Source organism: Apis laboriosa, unplaced genomic scaffold (genome assembly GCF_014066325.1).
Source record: "Apis laboriosa isolate Shangri-la unplaced genomic scaffold, ASM1406632v1 scaffold40_cov151, whole genome shotgun sequence".
NCBI classification, from domain to species: Eukaryota; Metazoa; Arthropoda; class Insecta; order Hymenoptera; family Apidae; genus Apis; species Apis laboriosa.
Window position 1 is genome coordinate 6,082,811 of NW_025223180.1, and position 24,386 is coordinate 6,107,196.

The window sequence follows — 24,386 nt, forward strand, 5'->3', positions numbered from 1 at the left end:
TGCTCTTATGCTTGCCAGACATTAACAACACCACGCTGGGCTCTTACAGTGAGGGCCTCGTGACTCGAAACGTCACAGGTGATTCGAAACAATTTTAACAATCCTAATTGTTTATCGTGAAATTTATTTTTCGTTTATTCGTTTATATAGGAGAGACTTGATTGAGAATCCCTATTTTTTTTATGGCTGATATTTTATAATTGCAAGAAAAAAGTGATGGAAATTATCCCGATTATTGTTGTTGACATTTGCACTGGTGAATTTTTTTAGTGACAATTCTATACATAAAAATTGAACGTGAATTTATATATTTGATTGTAGTGAAGGTACAATTAAAATAAGGGTGAATTTGAATGAGGTATTCGATAGAAGAAATCAATCTATCTTTTCTGTCTATTGACATGGAAAGTGCGCGATTTTATCGGTGATTGCAATTTCATTTAGAAAACATCGATTGCTCAAGTGCTCGAATTCCTCAAACTCGAGGATCGATGTGGAAGAATGCGGAGGAAAGAAGTTTGATATTCGTTTCGAACCTTCTTGTAAGGTCGTGGAGGTCATCAGGATCGAGAGAACAATGACGATCGATAGTTAAAGAAATTGTTATAAAAATTTCGTGGAGGGTGATCGAGGGTTTATTTTACGAGGGGGTTGTGGATATTATGTTAGCAACAGGGTTATGTGTATTTCTGGTGTTGGCGTTGGCGGGAAGCGTTTCGACGCTTCTGCCAGAAGATTTCGAAGATCGGACTGCTCCTGCCAATCTCCAAGAAGAATGCGCCTCGAAATGCCCGGATCTCGATTTGAATCAGGTCAGAATCAGAATTTTATAATTTATAATATAATATAAAATTATTCACGACTACAGAAACAGTATATAATTCTCAATGAATATAAAATAATTATATTTTCTTTTCTATTTTCTTTCCTCTCTTCCACATTGACCAATTTCTTTACCATTTATTTTGTCGCGCTGTAACTTATTGTGCTTCCAACATATTGTGTTTGCTCATTTAGAAAGAATGTTTCGAAAGCAAAAGAAAAAAGAAAATATATAGCTCGATAATGAATTCCAACTTTAGTAATAAGGTGACAGGTTATGGAATCTTGCACGTGTCCAGATCTACCATAATAGATAAAACCTAATTTATTATATACATATATATATATATATATATACGAGTAAATGAATATACGAAAAGATGTTGCTATCTTTTCTCTCGCTTTTTATCGTAGGCATTTTCGTAGTATTTATCAGCATTCTCGGTGATTATTCGTAATATTATTATATATGGTCTTATTATGAAACTGCCATTAGATAAAAGTCACGAAGATTGTCGCGTGACCGATCGAAGGATGTAGACCATGCTGAGATTTTAAAAGACACAATCGTTAAATTAACCGTGAAATTTCCATTCTTTTTCCATTCTATATTTTCATAGTGCGCATTTGGAGTGAATACGATTGTTTACAGCAATAAATAATCGCAATCGCGGGGAAATTTCTTTATCGGTCTCGATTCGATGATGAAGAGGTCAGTATAGCCATCAAGTTAATAATATTGGCCCGTGAAACGAAACGAGAACAAAAATCGATCCGTAATCATCGCGTCAGTCTCCTGATAGCCTTTTCGCACAAGATGCCGATTATTTTCGTCTGTTATATTTCAATTTAAACTTTCTCTATTGTTCCTTATTCATTTGTCATTCGTATCATCGTTTTTTCTCTCTGTTGTCGGAATTTCGCGATACACACTTGGTCGGTTACTTCGAGTGAATAATATTATTTCACGGAAAAAAAATAAAAATGCAAAAAAAAAAAAAAAAGAAAAAATATGAAGAACGATATGAAAACCGGTCGATTCATTGGAATCACGAGAAGCGTTCTCGAAGCGAGGCGAGCGTAACACAAAAATGGCTCCACACGAAGGACGTATCAATTTAAGTCCACTCTCCATCCCGACTGTACCATTCATTAATTAACTTAACTACACGACGGCGCATCATCGCAGTCCATAAGCACGATCTCGAGGATGAAAGACGAGTTGTAACTATTTTATTAGCCGTTTCTATTTTTTTGTTCTTTTTTATTTTATTTTCATTTAATTTCCGTCCAAATATCGATCAATATTCACGTCGTCTCTCGAAATATTAAACGTTACATATTAAAACATATTCATTTTTCTTTGAGACGATCGTATGATATCTTTCGAAAGGTTCATTTGGAATCGTATTTTTTCTATCTTTTTTTTTCTCTCTCTTTCTTAAGGCTCGCACAAAGAGCGAATAAGGCGATTGAAAGGATGCATCAGGAGAGATAAACGTAACAAAAGGCGGTCTGGAGAAATGATTAAACCGATCCTTTCGTGGAGAGTTTAATTGATAATTGCTAGCAATTTCGTTCACGCCAATTGCTAGACACTGATTACGAGATTCTTATGTCGAGTTTGTTCACACGAACCATAGGAACCATTCGTTTCGAGAGAACGTTTCTTTTAAGCTTAATGGAATTCCTTTAGATTTTCATCTCTCAAGAAAAAGATATTGTTTCAATTCGTACACGTTGTCGTACGCGATATCTTTTTTAAATTTGGAAAGATTTCTCGAAACATTGCATTTCAATTATCCGGGGCCAGATAAAAGAAATCATGGTTCAAAAATCAACTTCTCGATCCCTTATCTTCCCTTCGTTCTCTTCCCGATCTTCGCCCGTTTTTTCACATCTTCTCGGCGCCGAAGTTCGAAGGGCAACGTGGGTAACCATTCAAGTTCAAGATAAGAGGTAGAGATCGGGATTGGATTTCACCGTGGGGTGAAAAAATGCAAAGCGATTTATAAAATTCACTTAGATTTATATTTATGTTTACGATGCGTCGCGTACCATTGGCGCCCGTAGTATTTACTAAACACGAATAAAGAAATGAAATCGCGTTATCTCGACTTATGATGCCTAGGATGACCTTATTGCATAACCACGATGATTAGTTTTCTATAAGCTTCGATGTGACATCAATTCTTTCGAGATTATGGTGTTACCATTTTTACATTTGCTGGAAACTTCTATAACTGTTGATACACACTTACTCTTAATAACGCGCGACTCAAAAATATGCCAAATAAATTATCACAATTACTGTTTCACACGCCTAATCGTTCTCTCAATAGTGGTGTGGAATTTCTCAATTTCGTTCTTTTTTTTTTTTTTTTAAATTTTCTTCCTTAATTGGAAAATAATTACTTAAACGGCGCTTGTAATGGATCTCGTTACGCCTACGCGTTAACCTACATGCGATTTCATAGCGAGGCAGCCATGGCGTAATTCGACGCATTCATACCTATAAGGATTCGAATCGGGTAGCGACAATCTGGCGAATTCCTATCTTTCGTGAAACTACGTAGAATCCGCAGGATCGTGCAATATTATATGTGTAGCCGTACACAATGAACTTCCTGCCGGCCACATCCTCTCACCTACAACGCGTGCCTGGTGATTTGCTAGGGGTTCACTTCGAAGTCCATTGATAATCGTGTGAAATTCGAAATCGTCCTATCGATCCTTGTTATGTACGCGAATCGTTATTATTTCGTTATTTCTTCCTCTTCGTCTGAATGAAATCAAACATCAGCAATATAAAATTAACACGTAGAAAATTATAAATATAATTTTATGCTAAGCGAAGCTCGATAGCTCGTAGTGCAACGATTCTGCTTGGTAAAAATTAAAAATTATCTACAACGAAGCTCGATTAACTGAGATTTATCGTAGCTACTTATAAGCTTACTGTGAAGTGAAAAATTTTATAGACGGAAGATTGGATGATGGATGATTCCTATGATTGAACGAATCGAAAAAGAAAAACCCGATAATTCGTTCGAGAATGATGGTCTGTTATTTGAAGGAATGATTGTGTTATCGTTGACTTGAAATATCCAAAATAGCTTGGACTGATAATAGAAAATATTTATATGATAAACATATGTAAAATCTCTCGATATTCTCGATTGAAACTAGAAGGAAAAATCTATAGTCAGGATTGAGGGAAAGGTCGTCGGCAAGCGTATCTTAAGCTTGAATGCGACGTATATATAAATATAGGGGTCCCACATCATATTAGGATTTCACGAATTTCAGGGAATTTTTGAAAGGGATACGGTTGATTTTCTCTCACGATCAATGCGCAAAGATTGTGTAAATTGGCGAAAAAATCCTTGAAGATATGTTAAAAGAAATGTAAGATATGTTAGAAAATATTGTCGGCTCGTTTCGTCTCGAGGGACGATCCTGTTAAATTGTTCAGCCTTGAGTCGCAAACAAATCCTGGGAAGTAGAGTTTCGGCGCCTTCACATGACGTCATATCAATTAAAACGCATGCACGTTCCATGTACGCGTATATCTAGACCAGTACACCAGTCCGAAGATCGTAACGAATGGCAGCTGATGGCGACTGTTTTTAATTCATCTTATAATCTTGAAGGTAATTAAGGAAATTAAATGGTGACCGCGTGTCCAAATGCCTAGGCCCGATAAAATGATCGTTGCGCCCGAACTTTGAAGCAAGTCAAATTGTTTTTCATTTCATTTTCATCCTTTTCAGAATTTCGACCAACTTTGATTCATCGTATCAAGCGTCTAAGAATCTGTTATACAACTATCGTGGCGAAGAATAAGACGTGGAAATGATTTTTCACTGTAAACATAGCGATGAAAAATGCTTCCTGTTCTCCGTGTTAACGAGTGCAAAGTGAACCACACGAGGTGATGCGTATCTTTTTAATTCATGGCGTAACGCGAGAATAATTGACGCGGTTCGTAGACGAATGCCATGTTTGCGGCCGGTCAAACGTTGGAACGTCGACTGCATTGCTTTTCCAAACGGTCGTTGAAAGGGAAGAGAGAAAGAGAGAAGAAGATGGAGCGAGAGGGACACACAGTTAAGGTGTTTGCCAAAGACAAACCTCAGACTTCAAAGGTAGATGTTCCATCCGAGTGGACACCGTCCGGTATACATTCAACACCGTGCGATCGTGGCTTGTTCGTGACCGCACGAAAAAAACTTGATACCCTTTGCCTTCAACTCGAAGCACCCTGGGACGCTTTGAACGTGTCAAAGGCCCTTCCAGTTATACACCACTTTCAAATGTTTGAGTTAAATTTCGATGAATATTTCAATTTCTGTGAACGAATTACCATCGTTGATTCATGAATTTATCTTTATGAAGGCAAAATGCCGATGATCAAGCGGCATTTGAGTATATACGATTATACTTTTACGTAATTCGGTTCAATATGTCGCTTAATGTAAGGTAAATAAGTTAATTTTCGTTGAAATCATCGCGTTCTATGTAGACCTTGAGAGGAGATACTGATAAAAATCCGTCTTGCGTGTGTCAAATTGGAGGGAGAACGCGGTAGTCGGTCATTAGACTCGGTCATCAACATTGGAAGCATTTGGGGGCGAGGTGCAACAGTTGGCGAATGCTTTCGAGCGTGACGAAGACGTTGAATATGACGGAAGGACGTGCGGAAGGACGAGCAGGTACGCATTAAGCCATTACCTTAGATCAGATAAAACCGGCTCTTTACCGGCTGATTTCCGTCTTGAGAATGGTCTATCTTTTAGTGAGAACAGGAAGCAAGCAGAGAAGCTAGAGTCGTAATAAAACGCAGTGACTTTTCGAAATTCACTGCCACGATAATTCGAAGGGATTATTATAATAAAATGCTTTGGAAGAAGAGAACGACCGATCTTGGAAATAAACGTGCAACAATTCACGACAACAGTTTATGATAAACACGGAATTTCAATTATTGGCGAAGAATATTCTAGCAAGAAGTGTGGTAGTGTCGCAGGGGTACTTGGTTTCATGTAATAGTCTAGGCGGTTTGATTAATCGGGTGCAAAGTTAAACGAGCATCGTGCCGGCCGAAGAGGCAAGGAACGCGCAACGAGATTCCTCGACAATGGAAAGAAAAGAAAAAAATTCATCGTAAAATTGATACATCCACGCTGAGAGGCGATAGTCGCGAAAACACTGCACCATCACTCTGGCTTTTGTTATCGGGCGGTTCTTTCACTCGTCGTGCACTTTTCGTTGTCTTGATGGGAAAATACAGAACAAGAGTATTGTTATACGTCGTATTTTTTTTTTTTTTTTTTTTTACATTTTAACACAAAACAGCGAAACTTGATTAAAATTTAATTGTTCGCGTACAATTTATGGCACATTGTTCCAAACAATGCCGCACGAACGTATATTCAGAATATATATTCAGATATTTGTGAAGAAAAATGGTATTTTTAATTTATGACAGGGGAAAAAAAAATTGCGATTCGAACGATGGCAACGGCTTGGCCGCGTTACACGTAGGGGCCGTAGAAAATAAATTGAATCGCTTGCCAGCTTTAAAAGATAGTAAATTGTTTCATCCGGTTCAATTGACACCCCCGGTATACCTAGCCCGTCGCGAATGAATCGCCGAATGATTGTGCCAAGTCGCAGGATTCTGGTACCGTTTGCCAAAAAAAAAAAAAAAAAAAAAAAGGTAGTCGTTACATCGTTTGCACCTGTACGTTACACGCTTCCGGTACACAGGTGCGCGTCCGGCATTTAATGGAAATGAAAGTTAGAAAGAGAAGAAAGAATGCATTCATGGAATCGATTAGATCGAGGGTGGCGAATAATTTCAGTAGCCGATAACAAGGTGATGTGAAGCCGTGCGTACCGCTATGGGAATTTTCGGAGTCAACTAGTCCCCAACGCATATTTAATTAACCCTAACGATCGTATTTATTCAAAAATATCATTGATATCACCTGTTTATGAATATAAATCGCGTGGTGAACTAACGTTTGCACATCTGTCACATAACCGTGAAATATATACTTTGCATGTTTTTTTTTTTTTTGGAAAAATATTATTAGATACAAAGGGACGATAATTAAATTTATGTTTTTTTTTCTTTTTCCAGAATCGAACGGACGATTCAAGCTCGGAGGTAGGATGCGGTGTACGATGCAAAATCGACCAAGTAAGTGATTTAAAACTCGCTCATCGGTGATGCTTAGATAGATCTATATTGAACGCTATGTTGTACGCTGACGAGTTAACAGAAGTTTCGGAATATCTTCTTCGATTGGGCGAAGACTGGAGCCTTAAGTTCAGTGATAATGAGGATAATTTTCGCATCGGTTGCGGCGCGAATTTAAAGTTCGTCGGGGAACATTGTCGAACGTTTATTAACATAGGCGAACGTCGAGACGAAAATAAAGGGACGCCGGTCCCCTGGCACAATGAAAGTACTTCCGCTGCCGTCCCCGGGGGTGCTTGTTCGGTAGAGAGACGGTAAATGACAAATAAAAACAAAGTCAGGTCCTTCGCCTCTCTCTCTCTCTCTCCCTCTCTCTCTTCTCTCTTTTAGAGCGTATATACGTAGCCAAAGGCAATGAATGGATAAACGTATATACGTATTACGCGTACGAATGAAAGAATGGCCGGGCTCGTACGGCTTCGTAACTTTAAATTGGATCGCGTACAAGTGCGGCCTATGGCGGATGTCGCCAAATTACCGTGTGACTCCGGATTCGCTCTCTCTGTTTACCCATCTCTTTCCGCTTCTCTGCTTCTGTCTGTCTCCCGTTTCACCCTGTTGCGGAAATCCATGGTGAACCGTGAATCCGACAATGTTTTTTTTCACACTTTAATGTGATTTCACTTAAATATCGGACTTACCGATTATGGTTAAGGGAGTTAGAGACAAGACAAAATCTAACATCTTGTATGTTATTGAAAAGGAAGGTGAATTAACTGAGAGTCGAGTGAAATCGAGAGAGAAATATCGTTAACAAAAAATTTCAGCCCAAAGTTTCAGTACAAAGGGAAAAGATCCGGGGATAAGAAACCGAGAAAGGATCCGCCCTATGGCCGGAAGGATATCCAGCAACGCGTGTCTCCAGGCTAGGAAACGAGGACCGCAATTAATGTACCGAAAAGGATAAAAGGGCCTACGATACGTTTAATTATCGCGTGCCATCGAAAAAAAGGGCGAAGAGGAACGCGACCATTAAGTATTCTGTCCCTTCCTCGTCGCGAGGATGTCATATTTATTGTGCTCGATCGCGTGCATTTTTTCCTCTTTTTTTTTTTTTTTTAAATAACTTGATGGCACGAGGTTGCGTGCTAGCGAGTTGAAAAGCCTCGAATACCACAGGTTGATATGTGAATTGAGCTCGAAACGATTCCCTCCCTCGCCTCGTTTCACGGTTCGTACGTTCCAGTAACGCGCGCGAATAACGGTTAGGCACGACACGATTCAAAAGGAAGATGCTCTACTTTTTGCTAAACGCAACCCTAATTGCCTTCCTCCGTTAATCCAACAAAAATTGCCCGCAACTAGCCGTTAAACTTTACCTCGATTTACTCGCGTGCTCCCCTTTTTCTCCTTTACGTAATTTTAAAACAGAGAATGGATGCGAGAGAATTATAAACTTGCGCACGATACGATGAATTTTTATGGACATAATTTTGATTGGACAAGTTCGTGTGCACCGGGCTTGGCTTTGACGCTTCTTCCGGCAATTTCACGGATCGATTGCACGGCAAACCGATATCCGTGTAATTTCTTTTGTACGAAACGTTACGTTGTGTGTACATATATGTTTTTTGATAATGCAATATGTAATACGAAAATATAATATCGTAAGAAAATATAAGATATTCTATATATGGCTGAGCGCGTAAACAAGAGGATAGTAAGTGAGGATTTCTTACTCAATCTTCTTTGGCGAAAACATATCTGACAGCCCGATTTTACCCATTCGAGTGTGTTTGTAAAGTAGCAGACCACCAGCACCCGGGATCTCCGTGACAAATCGCACACTTGACATTGACTACCACCACTTTCCCTCCTTCTTCTCCACATCTTTCCTCGATCATTATACCAATAAACAATTTAACGTGTACGATTTATCGTAAACGATCGTCTCCCTATTTTTTTTTTTTTTTTTTTAAATTAACGGAAATTAACGTTAGACGAGATACGGAAGCGTTGTGTGCGTGTGAATCTTCAAGATTCCTCGTGATTAACATCTTGCGTCGCTCTTGGGCGCAATCGGGGAGGTTGAAGCGAAACGAGGAGAGAACGAATAGATCCTCGTTCGTGGTGGAATGAAGATCTACGATCTAGGGGAGTTGAGTGGAGCGAGGGCCAGGCCGGGGCGTAATGTGTGTTGAGGTTTTAATGAGGAAGTGAGAAATTAGCAGGCGCAGCGTCGAACCGATGCGCCTCAGCTGTTTTTCCACTGTCTGATAGTTTTGTCAACCCCCATCACGCGACGGCCCAACCTCGAAACGGACAAAAATTACGATCGTTTAACGAGGTGAGCCGAATTCGAAATACGGTGTACGATATACGAATAGTGGCCACCAAAAAGGGGAAAGAAATAGTCAAGAAGGAACGTTTCGTGCGAACTAATTGAAAAAGGGGGATCGTGGGGCTGATATGGGCACGGAGCAATGAAACGTCAAGAGAAATATGATTAATTAAGACGTTAAAAATTATCGTCGTCTAGGTCGTTAGGGTGGACGTTCACAACTATCGTGCATTGCCGAGATAAATGCTTGTTCGACACTTCTTCTTCTTCTTCTTCTTCTTTTAAAGGCATTTTTAATTTTTTTCTTTCTTTTTTTATATAGTGTATATATATATATATCTCATTTTCCTTCCTTTTGGATTAAGATGGATCGATCGTATCTTCTACTCTTGAAATAATTGTTTAAAAAAGAAGCGATTCGTTCCGTTCGTTTTGATAGATCGATTTGTTGCAATCATTGCTGAATCGTTCGAAGCAATCGAATCGAATTGCCACCAAATGTTTATTAATAACTTATTTATCTAATGCTGGAGGTCCCTTTCGTTCTAGACTTTTCAGACCATTTGACCTGTGATACCCTCCAATACCATCGTAATCGTATACACATATATATGTATGTATACATAACAATTATTGACCAGTCGCGCGAAACGAGATTTAATCGATGTTTCGAACGGTTGTTTCCCTTTTTTCGTTTTTTCTTTTCTTTTTCTTTTTTTTTTTTAAGATTATTGAATTTAAGGTTAAAATGTTAAAATTCTTATAAAAGAAAACAAAGTGATATTCCGTAATATTTTTATTACAAGCGTTCCATATTTCTGTTCCTTTCTAGATACTATCACTTTCGAACAAAAAGCAAATATCCAATTTTATTTATAAAATTGATTTCGAGATGATAAAACTGTTGGTTAACGTGCAGGTGCATGGCTAATCCCCCGTAGAATTAATCTTCCTATAGCGAGCTTATTATTCTAAAATGTCGAGAGGGTATCATTTATATGCGGCGCCTCTCCAATGCGGCAGAGTGTCGATCAGCCTGACAATTGGTAAATGGCTCTCTTGTATCTCGAGATACGATGTTGAAATAACGATTTTACGAGGTGCAGCAGCTGTTATACACGATGCAGTTATTGGTAATAAGAGCCTACCTAAGGATTTCGATTTTCGATCGAAAACGCGATCAAACGTCAATTATCTTTTATAGAGAAATTAAAAATATATATTGGAAATAAAATATACAGATTCATCTCGTCGAAGAAGAAGAAATTATAAAAACAACGATTAAAAATGAACTGGAAAGTCTAGACAAAACTATTATAAACTTGCTCTTCCTGAAGTTCTTGAAACCATTGAACATGCCATATCGGTCTTGTGTATTTACATTTCGTCAAGCACGCTTCCTTTCAAGATGTTCTCAAGGAAACGAGTCTTGCAAGATATTTCCAGTTCGTCAGTCGATTCGGCAACCGGATGGAATTTTTGTTTATCCTATCCACAAACTCGTACCCTCGTCGAAAATGCAACGACAAAACGATCGACGCGATTCGATTTATTATTAAATAAGATCGTTGTGTTAAACGGGTTAATAAATAAATCAAATAATGACAAGTAATTTTCTATAACGTGATAACATTGATGATCTTCGTTTATCGGAAAAAAAGATTAAGCTCGAGGGACGTATCAGGCGCCTGAGCGTAAAAAATTTCGTACGATCACGATTTCCATAGCAAATAAGCACGCGCGCTCTCGTGTTCTTGATTCTTCGTGCTCTTAAGCTCTCTTCCTCGTCCTCTTCTTTTCCATCTTCTTCGACCGGCTTGTTGTCGCCGACAAATGCCCACATCCTCTCGCGCAGAAAGTTAATGCGTTAAACTTCGGTTCGCAAATCCATGCTCGGCACGAACCGACCGGCTGTCTTATGAACGTGGGTGTCACTTGAGGCACGTGCCTCGTACCGTCCATCTTTTAAAATACGACAACCAGATGTTCCACTTAGTATACTTCAATGCCAAAATTATGCAGCGTGCCATCATTTCTTCGTTTCTCGATTCGATCATCCGATATATCGAGAATCGAATTAACGATCAAGTGGAAATGGGGTCTAATGCTGTCTAATTCTACTTTGCATAAATGTTTGCGCTTGCATTTATATATAAGCTGAATATATATATATAAGTTAAAATGAATGTTCAACAGTTTAAAATAAATCTATATAATTGTTAATCATGAATTTATTGAATTATATATTCAATGTTTTTACATATTGTTCAATCGTAAGCTTATAAGTTTGTTCAACTTGTGATACGGTGTTTTTACAATAGGAAAAGTTGGCGCGTAACAAATATTGTGTAGTACAGTCTAATGTGCATTTATTCCGTTTGTTCCAGTGCACAAAAGGCTGTGGAGCATGGCAACGAGCACTCGATACGAGTTGTCAAGCTGTTTGCGTTAGTATAAATTAAAATAATATGGTAATATTAGTATATATCAAAGCATTAATTATAGTATATATTCAAACAATAAAACAATATGGTATAGTACAAAACAAGTTATTTCTAATTCTAATGTTAAATGTCACTTTCTTTTTCTTATTATTCTATTATTTTCTATCATTCTATTATCTATTCTGTTATACTATCGTTTCACTGAACGCAATAATACATCAATCCTAACGTCAATTTCATTATTTTGTAGAATGGAACCCAAGAATTGCTACCACCCAAAGAATTGTATTGTGTTCTGGGTTGTCACGATGCCCTAAATCGTTACTTTCAACAATTAAAAGGTAATATACACTTTATTATACCTATAATGAACGATCTTTAAAATTTGTTCGCATAAAGATACTTCCTCTTTAGGATCTGTATTTTTAATACACGTCATCTTTGAATCACGATTTTCGATCAAAACTTCTCGAATTCTTTAGCGTAACGATCTACCGTGGCCACTTTTAATGGTTCCTCATCGTAATAATCGAAGTTGCTAGTGTCATCAGGCGATATGCATTTCGGTATAAAAGTAGGTAATATCTTTTGATTATACACATCTAACCATTTGATCGGCTGAAACCATTTGTGACTTTTGATATCCATGCTACCAGATTTCAAATTACCGTATCTCTTTGTAAGATCTACTTGCAGTATGTTCTTCAAAATATCTCTTAATTCTCCGCCGAAATGATGAGCGAATTTGTATTTACCAGCGACGATCTTCTCGTATATTTTCATCGGATCTCGCGAAAAAAATGGCGGATAACCAGCATTCATCTCGTAAATTAAAACGCCAAAACTCCACCAATCGACAGATTTGCCGTATCCTTTCGACAATATCACTTCCGGCGCGAGATATTCAGGAGTACCGCAAAGAGTCCAAGTTCTACCGTTGATCATTTTACAGAAGCCAAAGTCCGTTATTTTGAGATAGCCCGTATTCTGAATTAAAATATTTTCTGGTTTCAAATCTCTATAAACCAGGCTACAATGATGAAGATATTCTAATGCAAGAGCAACTTGGGCGGCGTAGAATCGTGCCAGATTTTCCTCGAACTTTCCCATTCGTCTTAAATGCGTGAACATTTCTCCACCACTGATATACGGTAACACCATATACACGTACGAATTGTCTTTGAAACAGAATTCCATGAAGACGATAAACGGGAATCTGACGCATTCTAATATCCTCTTTTCGTTGTACGTATGATCCACCTGCTTCAATTTCACGAGTTTCGATTTATCCAAGATTTTCATAGCGTAGTAAGTTTCAGAAGTTTTATATTTCACGAGTATAACACGTCCGAATGCACCGGTCCCAATTGTTCGAAATCGTTCGAAATCGTTTAGATTAACGTTATCGACTTTGTTAATCTTCCATCTTTCAAAGAACGAAACTTTCAATTCATCGAGTATTTTCTTATATTCCGCGAAATCATCGAAAGTCTCATCCTCTTTGTCATTCAAAAGTAATTCGTCATTGACTTTACGTTTTTCAAATTCCATTAAAAATTTTTTGCAAATTAAATAATGTTAATGCACAATAACTATAATAACGTGGTTATGTTATGAATTGACGGTCGAATAGGAAACAACAACAATATCGCAATATCGATATTCGATTTTTGTCTAATTTACATGCGATCCTCGTGATCAAATATACGATCTCTACGCAATAACGATACTGATATCCATCGATGCTCGTTATCAGCGGAAATAGGTATTCCACCGGCACCAGCACTGGTAGCTGACTCGTTGACCGCGACTTCCTTGCGCCTTGAATGGAAAGGAATAGACATCGAAAGACGTGGCGGAGGCATTTCGTACTTAGTGCAATGGAGGTACGAAGAATTGGCCGAGACATGGCAATATTGCAGAAATCAATCGTGGGGTGAGGATGATCAGATTTTGGTCGAGAATTTGCAACCTTATACAAAGTACAGGGTAAGTTCTCTAATCTATTACAGATATTTAATCTATTAATAATATGTGTATTCTATGTTATTCCCATTATTTATATCGATTATTTGTATTCTTTCATTCGTTGAATTACAGTTTCGCGTAGCGTTACTTTTAAAATCGTCTCAGCACAATCCCGAGCCTATCGTCTCCGCTCCAAGCGTCGTGATACGAACGCTGGCGGCCGGTTTACCAACCTCAGCACCGGTAATTGTAAGAGCGGTGGCAGTAGACAGTTGCCGCGCGTCTGTGTCTTGGGAACCGGGCCCTTTCCCCAATGGGCCACTTTTGTCTTATGTCCTGCGTCTGCAAGGGGCTGATCACTCCCAGCTTAAGGTATACGCCACGCCAGAACTACAATAATGCAAACGATACTCTCATCGATCGTTCGTTTCTTCTCTTGAAATCTTTTTGTCGTTGCGCGTAGTTATCTATTACTATTGGCAAAATGCATTATTCTCTGACACGAGTCAAAGCTATTCGAGCTATTCTCTTTAAGCTGTTATAATCACTATTTAGCACATCGATATAAAGTCGATTGCTCTTTTCTCTTCTTTCTAACTGTCGTAGCAGAAAGCACTGTCCGAAATAGCAACTGGTTCTACAAGGCTGCACACTTTCCCCCAAATATAATGTATATTGATAAGTAAAAGCATGTTTGGAACGTATGCATGTTTTCTTCGATTTTAATCTTTTTAAATTATAGAATATATTTATAATTATTGATACTGCCTGTTGATACGATTAACCATAGTTTTTTAAATTTTGTAAAATTATTTATATCGAATAATACTTACATATTATTGTACATGGACCTTTATTAATTAATCGTTACTCATGATCCTGATAACATCAATTTGTTAACTTGTAAGAACCAGATCTCTCACGAAATACGTTTCTGGCATGGCGTTTCTCTTCCTATTCGCATACCAATTGTACATGTCCAACGAGGGATCGAAAGGGAAAGATACTTTGACAGTTTGATTAATACTGTTTTATAATCGATCGACAGGATATACCAGCATCGGAGAACACGGATCACTACATGTTTCAAAATCTTGAACCGAACAAGAATTATTCCATTAGCGTGACCATGAGAAACGGAGTTGGTGAGGGACCACCTGCGGTAACTTACATCATGACAAATCCAGAACCGGCTGGTACGTTTCATCGCTGAGCGAATTAAACTTTCAAACTGATCAAATGATCATTATCCAAACGATAAGATCCAAAAAGAGAGATGTTAAAAATATTCGTGATGTTCCAGTGAAAGACACGCAACAACCTATTTTAATTCTTGGAGGTCAGCACGTGGTTATGAAACAGGACGCGGATATGTTGGACGATCCCAGTGTGGTTTACGAAAACACGAGCACAATTCGAGGAGTGGCGATTCACGTAGCCTCCGCGCAGCTTTTCATTTCCGATTCTTTGGGATACGTGTACAGAACGTCAATCACGAAACGAACGACACCCACGGTGATACTTAGCCCCAGCCAAGTGAACTTCAAGCCTCTCAGTCTATCCGTTGACTGGTTAAACCTTCACCTGTACATTTTGGGCGAGGTGAAACACGCGACCACGGTTTGGCAGATAGCTAGATGCAATTTAGACGGAAGAGGTTTGACGGTAGCCGTGGCTGGTTTCTTAACGCGACCCACACACATCGAGGTAGATCCGTACAATGGTTACTTGTTCTGGGTCACCAGAGGCGGTTTATATCGATTAGATCTGGCTGATATAAGTAATGGAGTGAAGCACGAGGTACGTTTCCAACGATACACGATGAAAAAGTTGATTTCTATCTGCCAATGTTCAACCAATTTACTTCCACCATCGAAACATTCAATTGCAAATGACCTTAGATCAATTTTCGCAGGTTCAGCCATATTTGATTCTAGAAGACGCCGATTTAGGAGCATTCACCGTCGATCACACGAACTTTCGTTTATTGGTTCCCCATCATATCCAAAACACCGTAATATCTGTCTCTTTGGATGGTCGCGAAGTTTTAAATCTTCGCGCCAATACGCAGCAACCGAAATTCAAGAACGTGGTCTCCTTGGCTATGGCGAACGGTTTGTTTTATTGGACGAACGGGGAAGAGGTATTGATAGAAGGATACCATTCGGGACAAAACAGATATTTTCACAATGCTTATCCAGATAGGTGCGAAAGTTCATTCTTATTCGGTCAACGTCGATGCCGATACGAACGCTTGAATGAACGTTTCTTCCTTCCAGATCGAACGGTTCATTTGTCAGTGTCAATGTACTTATGGACGCGAGCCAGCCCGTTCCTGTCCCCGTAAATCCTCCTACAGGCGTGCAAGCTGTGTTGGGGGTGGAGAGGGCGAAAGTTTCCTGGCAAGCGCCTCATCTGTTGGGCGGTCAGGGGAAAGGCGCTTGGCAGAATTGGTCTTACGAATTGGAGATCAAAGACGAGTCTACCGGAGAGACCATCCATCAGAAAGATATCGCTGGCTCGTCTCATACTGTGCATAATCTTCGAGAGAAATCAGAATACTCGATTAAAGCGGCAGCTTACACGAGCGCTGGCAGAGGACCTTGGTCCACCGAGTTCAGGGGTCGAACATTGAGGTAAAATTAATCAAATCATTTAAAATTTGTTTCTTCTTCTTGACAAAAAAGAATACGTTTGATCGATATTCATTTATGATTAATTTCCTAGAGACGGATCGCACGCGTCCATATTGTGGTCCGCGAACGAAGGTCTCCTAAGGAGCGATGTAACCGGAGAAAATATCGATACTTTGATATACAAAGCGAGTTTGAAAGAAGTGGAGGTTGATTATCATATTGTTGATGTCAGTTGGTACAAAGATGTACTCTACATCGTAGGAAACAATTCTGCATTGTATCGTTACAACATCACGAGTCATCAAAAGATGAAGATGAATATTCACTCTGTCGGAAGCGTTGCCGTCGATTGGATATCGAAAAAATTGTATTGGGCTAATCCAAAGCAACAAATTGTAAATCAAATGATTATATTTTAATCTTATTAGTCAGATATTTTAATCCATATTAATTCATCTATATTTCGTCTATATTTCTCGTTTAGATAACAAGAGCCAATTTAAATGGATCTCATCAAGAACCCATGTCGATCTTGGCCATCGTTAAAGAATTAATGATCGATTCTTTGGAAGCATATCTATATTGGTCGACAGGCCATGCTGTTGAAGTAGCTCGTCTGAACGGACAGGACAGAAGATATTATCACTCGGATGAAATATTTAATGGAAAACAAGTGATGGGGTTAACATTGGACACAGAAAACAGATTCGTTTATTGGATCGTTCGGAGTTACGAAAGTGGATCTATTGTTTATCGAGCACCAACGTCTGAGAGGATTTCTATGAGCCACAAAATCGTGCCTGAAAAGGTTTTTATCGTTAAATTATATTTCAAATAAATTTTATGAAAAAGAAAGAATTATAATGATACTTTTTCTTTGATATTATCTTTTAAGATCTCTGCTCTGCAACATCCAAACATGCAAGGTCCTTTATGCTACTTCTCAGAACATCTTCTCTGGCTTCAAGACGATCGGAATGCGGTGATAGGCGATTTGTCTGGCCAAAACACGGCTATAATAAATGGTATCACTTTGTCGGGCCTTCACATGGTAGCTATCATGGATCCGGCACTCCATCAATATCCGAAGAACTTTACATCCGAGACTGTAACGGTATTGCCCAACGCCGTCAATTATGACAGTATTAGAGTGGAAGGAACATGGAGAAACTTCAATATATCCTGGGACCCGGTGGAGAATATCAATTATGGGACTGTGTTTTATGAAGTGAAATTTGCTGATTATATCAACACCAATTCAAATCCAGAGATAACTACGGAAACATCGATGCCTTACAATAATTCCGAACAGATTTTACCTTATTCGGTTCTCGAAGTCACTGTAAAAGCGTTTACGTATTGGGAAACGGCTCATCATACGAGAAAGATATTGAGATCACCGCAGAGTGTTCCGAGTCAACCAACGAATTCCAGAGCATTTATAGAATTTCATAAAGAACCGCTGAGCGAAAACATTGATATATTTGCGATATTTAGGTAAATGATGAAGATATTTATCGTAGTTAGTAGAATTTATTTATTTCAAATGATTGACGATTGGTTTACAGATGGGATCAGCCCGAGTTCACGAATGGTCTGATCACAGGGTATACGGTACAATGTTGGTTCAAGGAGCACAACGTCGAGATACAAATCTGCGATCAATCACTTATCCCATCCACATTGTTAGAGTACACCGTTCAAGACCTCTTGCCAAATATGACATATTATTTTCAAGTTCGAGCCCATACGAAAATTGGCGCGGGATTGTACACAGACGTGATCAACATTTCCACGATATACGAAAATCCGGTGCCACAATTGTTGGTCGCTACGATGGACGCGGTTAGAATATCCGATTTAGATCAGGAAGTGAACTATACAATTACTCGACATATCGCGGTCGAGGTTACTTATCTGGCTGCAGAGAGCAAGATTTATTGGATCAACGAAATGAGGGAACTGGTAACATCGGATTTGAATGGATCAAATGCTACTAAAATGTTGTCATTAAACAATAGTGCACTTAGCATAACTGTCGATTGGGTTGCGAGGCATCTTTACTGGTCTGAGTTGAGTTATAAAGAAAATGGCGGACGCATAATGAAATTAGATTTGACCATGTGGCAAGTTGGAATTCTCAAGTACGAAAGTATCGTCACGTCGAGCAGACGTATCGTAAATCTTGATATATTACCATCCACAGGGTAGCTACTATTTTTACAGAATCTTTTTCAACGTGTCCTTTAAGTTTATTTTATAATCTGTTTTAATCTATTACAGATCATTGTATTGGATAGAGACTAAAAAAGATGGCGGGATAATAATGCAATCTAATTTAGACGGGAGAGACATTCAACCGTTCTTCAATTATATAGATGATTGTTCCTGTCCTTACAGACCGTCTGTCAGTCCGGTAATGACCATCGACAGTACCAATTTTCAGAAACCGGTCATGTATTGGATTTCGTTAGAAGGTCACTTAAATATCGCCGATATCGATGGTTGTGCATGTAATTTGATAGCAAGCGCGAGTTTCAATAAAGGATTACCGCCAAAATCGTTAACGGTCGATAAGATGAATATTTATTGGTCCAACATCGCGGAAGACCAGATTTACTTTGTAAATAAAAAATATCCCGATGACGCGGAGATCAGACACTTCTATTTGCCATCCGTACGAAGCATCAAAGCTCTTGGAAAATCTTTGCAAACCTATCCGATCACGAACTGTTTGATCCCTCATCAAGTATCCTACAATGTGGAAGAAATGAAAAAATTGGCAAACAGTATTACCGTCAGACTTCCCGAGCCTGTTCCACAATTTGGTTGCGAAAGATACAGTTTACCCACCACATTGTACACGATATACGTATCTCAGTGTTTAGAAAATGATCCTAATATGTGCGAGAACGGCGACAGGATAAAGTTACAAACTTACAACACAGAATACGAAATAAAGGATTTGAAGCCTTTTACGAATTATGGATTGAAACTGGCTTTGAGTAATTATTATGCCAATTTGGAATCGATGAGCTTAGAATTTGGTTCCGGTGTTGTATTACAAACCGAAGCAGGAACACCTACGGCTCCAGAAAACGTCACTGTCGAAGCACTCACGCCAACTTTGGCCATTGTATATTGGATGCCGCCAAAAATATTAAACGCCCCAGCAGTGAGATACGAAGTGCATTGGAGACTGGTTCGATTAATAAATGGGGCACGACAGAAGGGAGAGTTTATAAAGGGTACGGAGCGTACTACGGACGGTAGATACTTCACCATGTTAGAACCGTGGTTACCCGATCAAGAATATCTGGTGTTCGTCCGTGCTTATCCCACTCACGTCAACGATGTTTACAGTGAAAGTTCAAGTCAAATAGTTAAAATGTATCCGGAACCCAATAATTTAACTTTAACTGGAGTTAGCGTAAATAGCTTGAACGTATCTTGGATACCAACGATCAACTTGATGGTCAGATATACGTTAGAGTATAAAGATGTTGCCATGGAAGATTGGCAAGTGGCAAACGATTTCAAGGTAGATAAGGACAAAGTGACGTATTTTATCAAGAAACTGCAACCTCGAACTTTGTACAAATTCCACTTACTTCTGAGATATCCTAATTACAAGAAGGATTTCGTATGGCCAACTGATGGAAGATTCACGTTTCAAACTTTAGGTAATAAACTTTGATTTTAACTTTAACCTCCTTGCTTTCTTTACAATGATACATCGTTTTGAATTCACTTGGAAAATAGGTGATGTACCGAGTGCTCCTGGTATGCCTACGGTAACCAAACTTCGTAATTCAGTTTATCAATTGAATTGGAAACCGGCACAAGCTCATGGTTCGCAAATCACGTTATACCGTGTTGAAGGGATGAAAATCAATGAGATTAACGAGCAAATAGACTCGACTGGGAACGCAAGTTGGAAGTTGTATTACAATGGTACAGACAATTACTGGATAATCACAGGAGACATGGATGACAAGTACAGGTTTCGAGTTCAAGCTAGGAACGCGTACGGTTTCGGTGGTTGGAGCAGATCCAGCCCGATCATTGATTTAACGGAAGCTACCGGAGGGATATTAGCGGCTCAACAACATCTTGGCTTAGTGTTGGGACTTAGCGTTCCTGTTATCATTATTATGCTCATTTGTTCCTGTTATTTCCTTTGCCGTAAGTGTATGATAATTATAAATAAAATATATATTTTTTAACGTTTAAAATAATTCTTGTTTAAATTTATAAAAAGTCGTATCGACAATACTGTAAAAGATAAGTTCTTTTTTTGTAATCCAGCAGTGTACCGACAACGCAAAGAAGATAAAAAGGCGGTCTTACCTCCGTTAGTAAGCGATGTCGAATTAGCGACACTTCGAGAGATACCACGTGGAAATTTCGTTCAATCCAACGCGTTATACGCGTCTACATTGCAAAACGATTCGGACGATTCTACCCTTCCTAAAATTAGAAGGGAACAAATAACATTAGCGAAATTTTTGGGTAGTGGAGCTTTCGGAGAAGTAAGTGATAAATTATAAATACTTCATGAGATTGTAAAATTATATCATTATTGTAAATATCAAAATCTTTTAGGTATTTCAAGGAAATGCGAAGGATTTGGAAAGGCCAGGAATTACACCAGTCGCAATTAAAACGCTTCGAAAGGGAGCTTCGGCTCAAGAAAAGACAGAATTCCTTCAGGAAGCTAGACTCATGAGTCATTTTCGACATAAACATGTACTCAGACTTTTAGGAGTTTGCTTAGATACGGATCCACCGTTATTGGTGTTGGAACTAATGGAGGCTGGGGACTTATTGAGTTATTTAAGGGCAAGTCGATCTCTGCAACCATCGGATTCACACGCGTTACGATTGCAAGATTTACTTGCCATGTGTGAAGACGTAGCAAGAGGATGCCGTTACTTAGAAGAGCTTCATTTTGTACATAGAGATCTTGCGTGTAGAAATTGTTTGGTATCGGCCAAAGATCGAGAGAATCGTGTTGTTAAGATTGGTGATTTTGGACTTGCTAGAGATATATACAAAAACGATTATTATCGAAAAGTAAATATTCTATCTAATCTAATAATTTTTAGTATAAAATAAAAAAAGATAAAATAAATATTTCAATTTCCATCATAGGAAGGAGAAGGATTACTTCCTGTTCGATGGATGGCACCTGAATCTTTAGTAGATGGTGTATTCACCTCGCAGAGTGATGTCTGGGCATTTGGTGTATTAATGTGGGAAATTACGTCGTTGGGCCAACAACCGTATCCTGCCAGAACAAATATCGAAGTATTGCATCATGTACGTGCAGGTGGAAGATTGTCCAAACCTTTGAATTGTCCACTCGCGTTACATCAACTTATGTTGCGTTGTTGGAGTGATGTTGATACCAGACCAAGTTTTAAAGTTTGTCTAGAAAATATAGTTAGTCTTCGAAGTACTATAGAGGATGCGCAATTAAATCCAGTTGCTAGTTATTACTTATCTAGAAGGGGTAAGTTTCTATTATATATAGATTTGCATTATATGACTCTCTGGCATGGAACATAAATCTACATTTTTTTTCAAATGTATTAATTGCCAATTGAACAAACACATTTTAGCTTATAAGATTTCAGATCGCTTATTAGAATGGTTCTTACAAAGTTCAATGTTACGTTTTTTATCTCACCCCTCACATGCATTTCAGTCTAAAGATGTACATTTGCATCAATTCTTTGACATGTTTGCAAAATTAAAAGTTAAAAGTTTTTATTTTGAATTGGGGATGATATAAAAAAATTCATCTAAAAATGTTCAATCATTTATGACTAAAACCTTTCCTATTGCTTATGGATATAATCGTATATCTATACGATTTTCATAGTAAAATTTCTAAATAAGCTAATAACTGCTTTTTTGACTAATAGAATTATCTAATAAATGAATGTATTTAAAAAATTCAATTTATTTTTCATATATCATAAAATGAACATATTGTTTATTACATAATCATGTTCAATAATTATGATTCAACTCGACAAGATGCATCACCATTAAAGTGTTCAATATATAAATTTAACAATTTGCTTGAATATATATTTATCATTGCATGGCTCATGCTTGCAGGCGTCTCTAACATGGCTTACTTTGCTGACGAGAACCAAAATCATAACAATTCAGGTAGGTTCTCTTCGTGAAACTCATCTGTATGTATCCTGCTTTCTCGATCAATGTCTCTATTCTACTCACGTTAATTCATATCAAAATTATTTATTGAAATTGAATGTAATAAGATCAATTTTCTCAGGGAATTCATGGAAATCCAGCAGTTCAGAAGGTAGTCGAGATATGCAACCATTCCTTCAGAATTCTCATAATGCAACACCTACATCACAATCAGGGGAAATGCCAAAATATTTAGAATTATTAGCAGATAACGAAGATATTATTCTAAAAGAAAATTCAACAAACGGATACGAAGTGCCACGATCAATTCACATATCCGATCAAAATTTAGCCAATACAAATAAAGCTAGTACAAACGTAGATGTAAAAAGTAATTTGCATTCTGATGCATCGCAAGAACAAAAAGATATCATTTCAAATGATATTAAAGAACAATTGGAAAAAAAATGTGATAAAAGATCATCGATATCTAGTTTAAATTTATCGGAACGTAAAAGGGCATCGATCACAAATATGACTGAGAAATGTAATACTTTAGATAGTTCGAAATTAACTAATCCTACTATTAAAGCGATATTAAAAAGAGATTCATTTACGTCATTGACTGATCAACGGAAAAATAAAAGAAATGTAACTGAACGACGGGGATCTGAAATAAGTTTAGAAGGTAGAAGCTCTAGTTCTTTAAGCTCGAATATTAGTTTAGCACCACCTACTCGACCTAGTTCATCGTTAATTAGTTCACAAAATGTTCTTCCATTAAAGAATTGTGTTATTGGAGGAACTGGTGAATCAACTGATAACGTCGCGAAGAATACATTACCGAAAATTCAAAGAACTCATTCTAATTTACAAAATGGTAAAGCTAATATACCTTTAGTGATAAACAGTGCATTATTAAATTTGTTAAGACAAACTCCAGTTGTTGAAGATAGCAACAATATAGTTACGTATACGAACATTAATACGGATGCTGTAAGAGTAAATGGATCGTGAAATTGTTAAAGATGTAATAGATATTATCATTTAAAATATGTTTCTATAACAAAACTATAATTTCAATGATAATTATATCAAAACTGGAAACATGTATAAAGTTCCATAGCTTTAAACTGCCATATTAATGTATATGTACATATTTTAGATTTAAATATTTGAAATTTATTTTACATAAATTGTGGCAGAAGATTTTTAGTAATAGGTTTAGTTAATAATCAGATAATCAGATTTATTGTTTAGTATCTAAGAAACGAGAATAGTTATAGAGTATTATACGTGATTAATCTATAATAGTTTTTGATACTACTTTAGTGTAACTAATGTATTTATTTAATGACGCAAAAGTACGATTAAATTTTCACTGTTCATTGTACAAATTCATATTTAGTGATAGTATAAAATATAGCATTAAAATTGATATTCATATTACATTAAACATTTGTTAAGTTTTACATATAAATATAGTGATTCTTTTTAAAATAGTACAATTAATTACAAGATTAAATTTAATGTGACTGAACTGATAATTTTTGAAATTTATATTTTAAAATTTCATTATTATTATTTTATTAGCAATAAAATCCAAAGAGTGTAAATATTTTATTAATATAAATTTTTGAATTTATATTTTTTGAATTTCAATAATTTTTTCCATGAAAGTATTAAAATAATATTATAAATATCCATCCAGAGAATTATTGTGAAATATAGGATAATAAGAATAAGCCTGAAATTTTCTTTACTTAGAACATTAAAAGACTAAATAGTTTATAAAAATA

General features: G+C 37.5%; 2 protein-coding genes across 8 annotated transcripts in view; one reads left to right on the forward strand and one right to left on the reverse strand.

Annotated features, from left to right (window-relative positions):
• Positions 1-24,076, forward strand: part of LOC122715901 (proto-oncogene tyrosine-protein kinase ROS) — a 28,058-nt gene extending 3,982 nt beyond the window's left edge. For 4 of the 7 annotated variants that reach the window (XM_043938477.1, XM_043938476.1, XM_043938478.1 and 1 more), the window contains exons 4-22: positions 6,971-7,030; positions 11,759-11,818; positions 12,066-12,156; positions 13,572-13,804; positions 13,916-14,155; positions 14,832-14,979; positions 15,087-15,583; positions 15,699-15,988; positions 16,063-16,419; positions 16,511-16,814; positions 16,904-17,227; positions 17,315-17,916; positions 17,988-18,626; positions 18,703-20,102; positions 20,182-20,604; positions 20,728-20,951; positions 21,025-21,495; positions 21,574-21,934; positions 22,730-24,076. In XM_043938477.1, the coding sequence (XP_043794412.1) occupies positions 6,971-7,030; positions 11,759-11,818; positions 12,066-12,156; positions 13,572-13,804; positions 13,916-14,155; positions 14,832-14,979; positions 15,087-15,583; positions 15,699-15,988; positions 16,063-16,419; positions 16,511-16,814; positions 16,904-17,227; positions 17,315-17,916; positions 17,988-18,626; positions 18,703-20,102; positions 20,182-20,604; positions 20,728-20,951; positions 21,025-21,495; positions 21,574-21,934; positions 22,730-23,604 (7,599 nt within the window). In that variant the 3' untranslated portion in view covers positions 23,605-24,076. Of the gene's footprint in view, positions 1-44; positions 813-6,970; positions 7,031-11,758; positions 11,819-12,065; positions 12,157-13,571; positions 13,805-13,915; positions 14,156-14,831; positions 14,980-15,086; positions 15,584-15,698; positions 15,989-16,062; positions 16,420-16,510; positions 16,815-16,903; positions 17,228-17,314; positions 17,917-17,987; positions 18,627-18,702; positions 20,103-20,181; positions 20,605-20,727; positions 20,952-21,024; positions 21,496-21,573; positions 21,935-22,729 lie in introns of those variants that run through there. The other 3 variants (XM_043938472.1, XM_043938473.1, XM_043938475.1) reach the window with 3 other exon arrangements.
• LOC122715902 (cAMP-dependent protein kinase catalytic subunit 1-like) lies at positions 12,275-13,366 on the reverse strand. Its single transcript, XM_043938480.1, has one exon. It carries the CDS (start codon positions 13,364-13,366, stop codon positions 12,275-12,277), a length of 1,092 nt encoding a protein of 363 aa, XP_043794415.1.
• Positions 24,077-24,386: the final 310 nt, after the last annotated feature.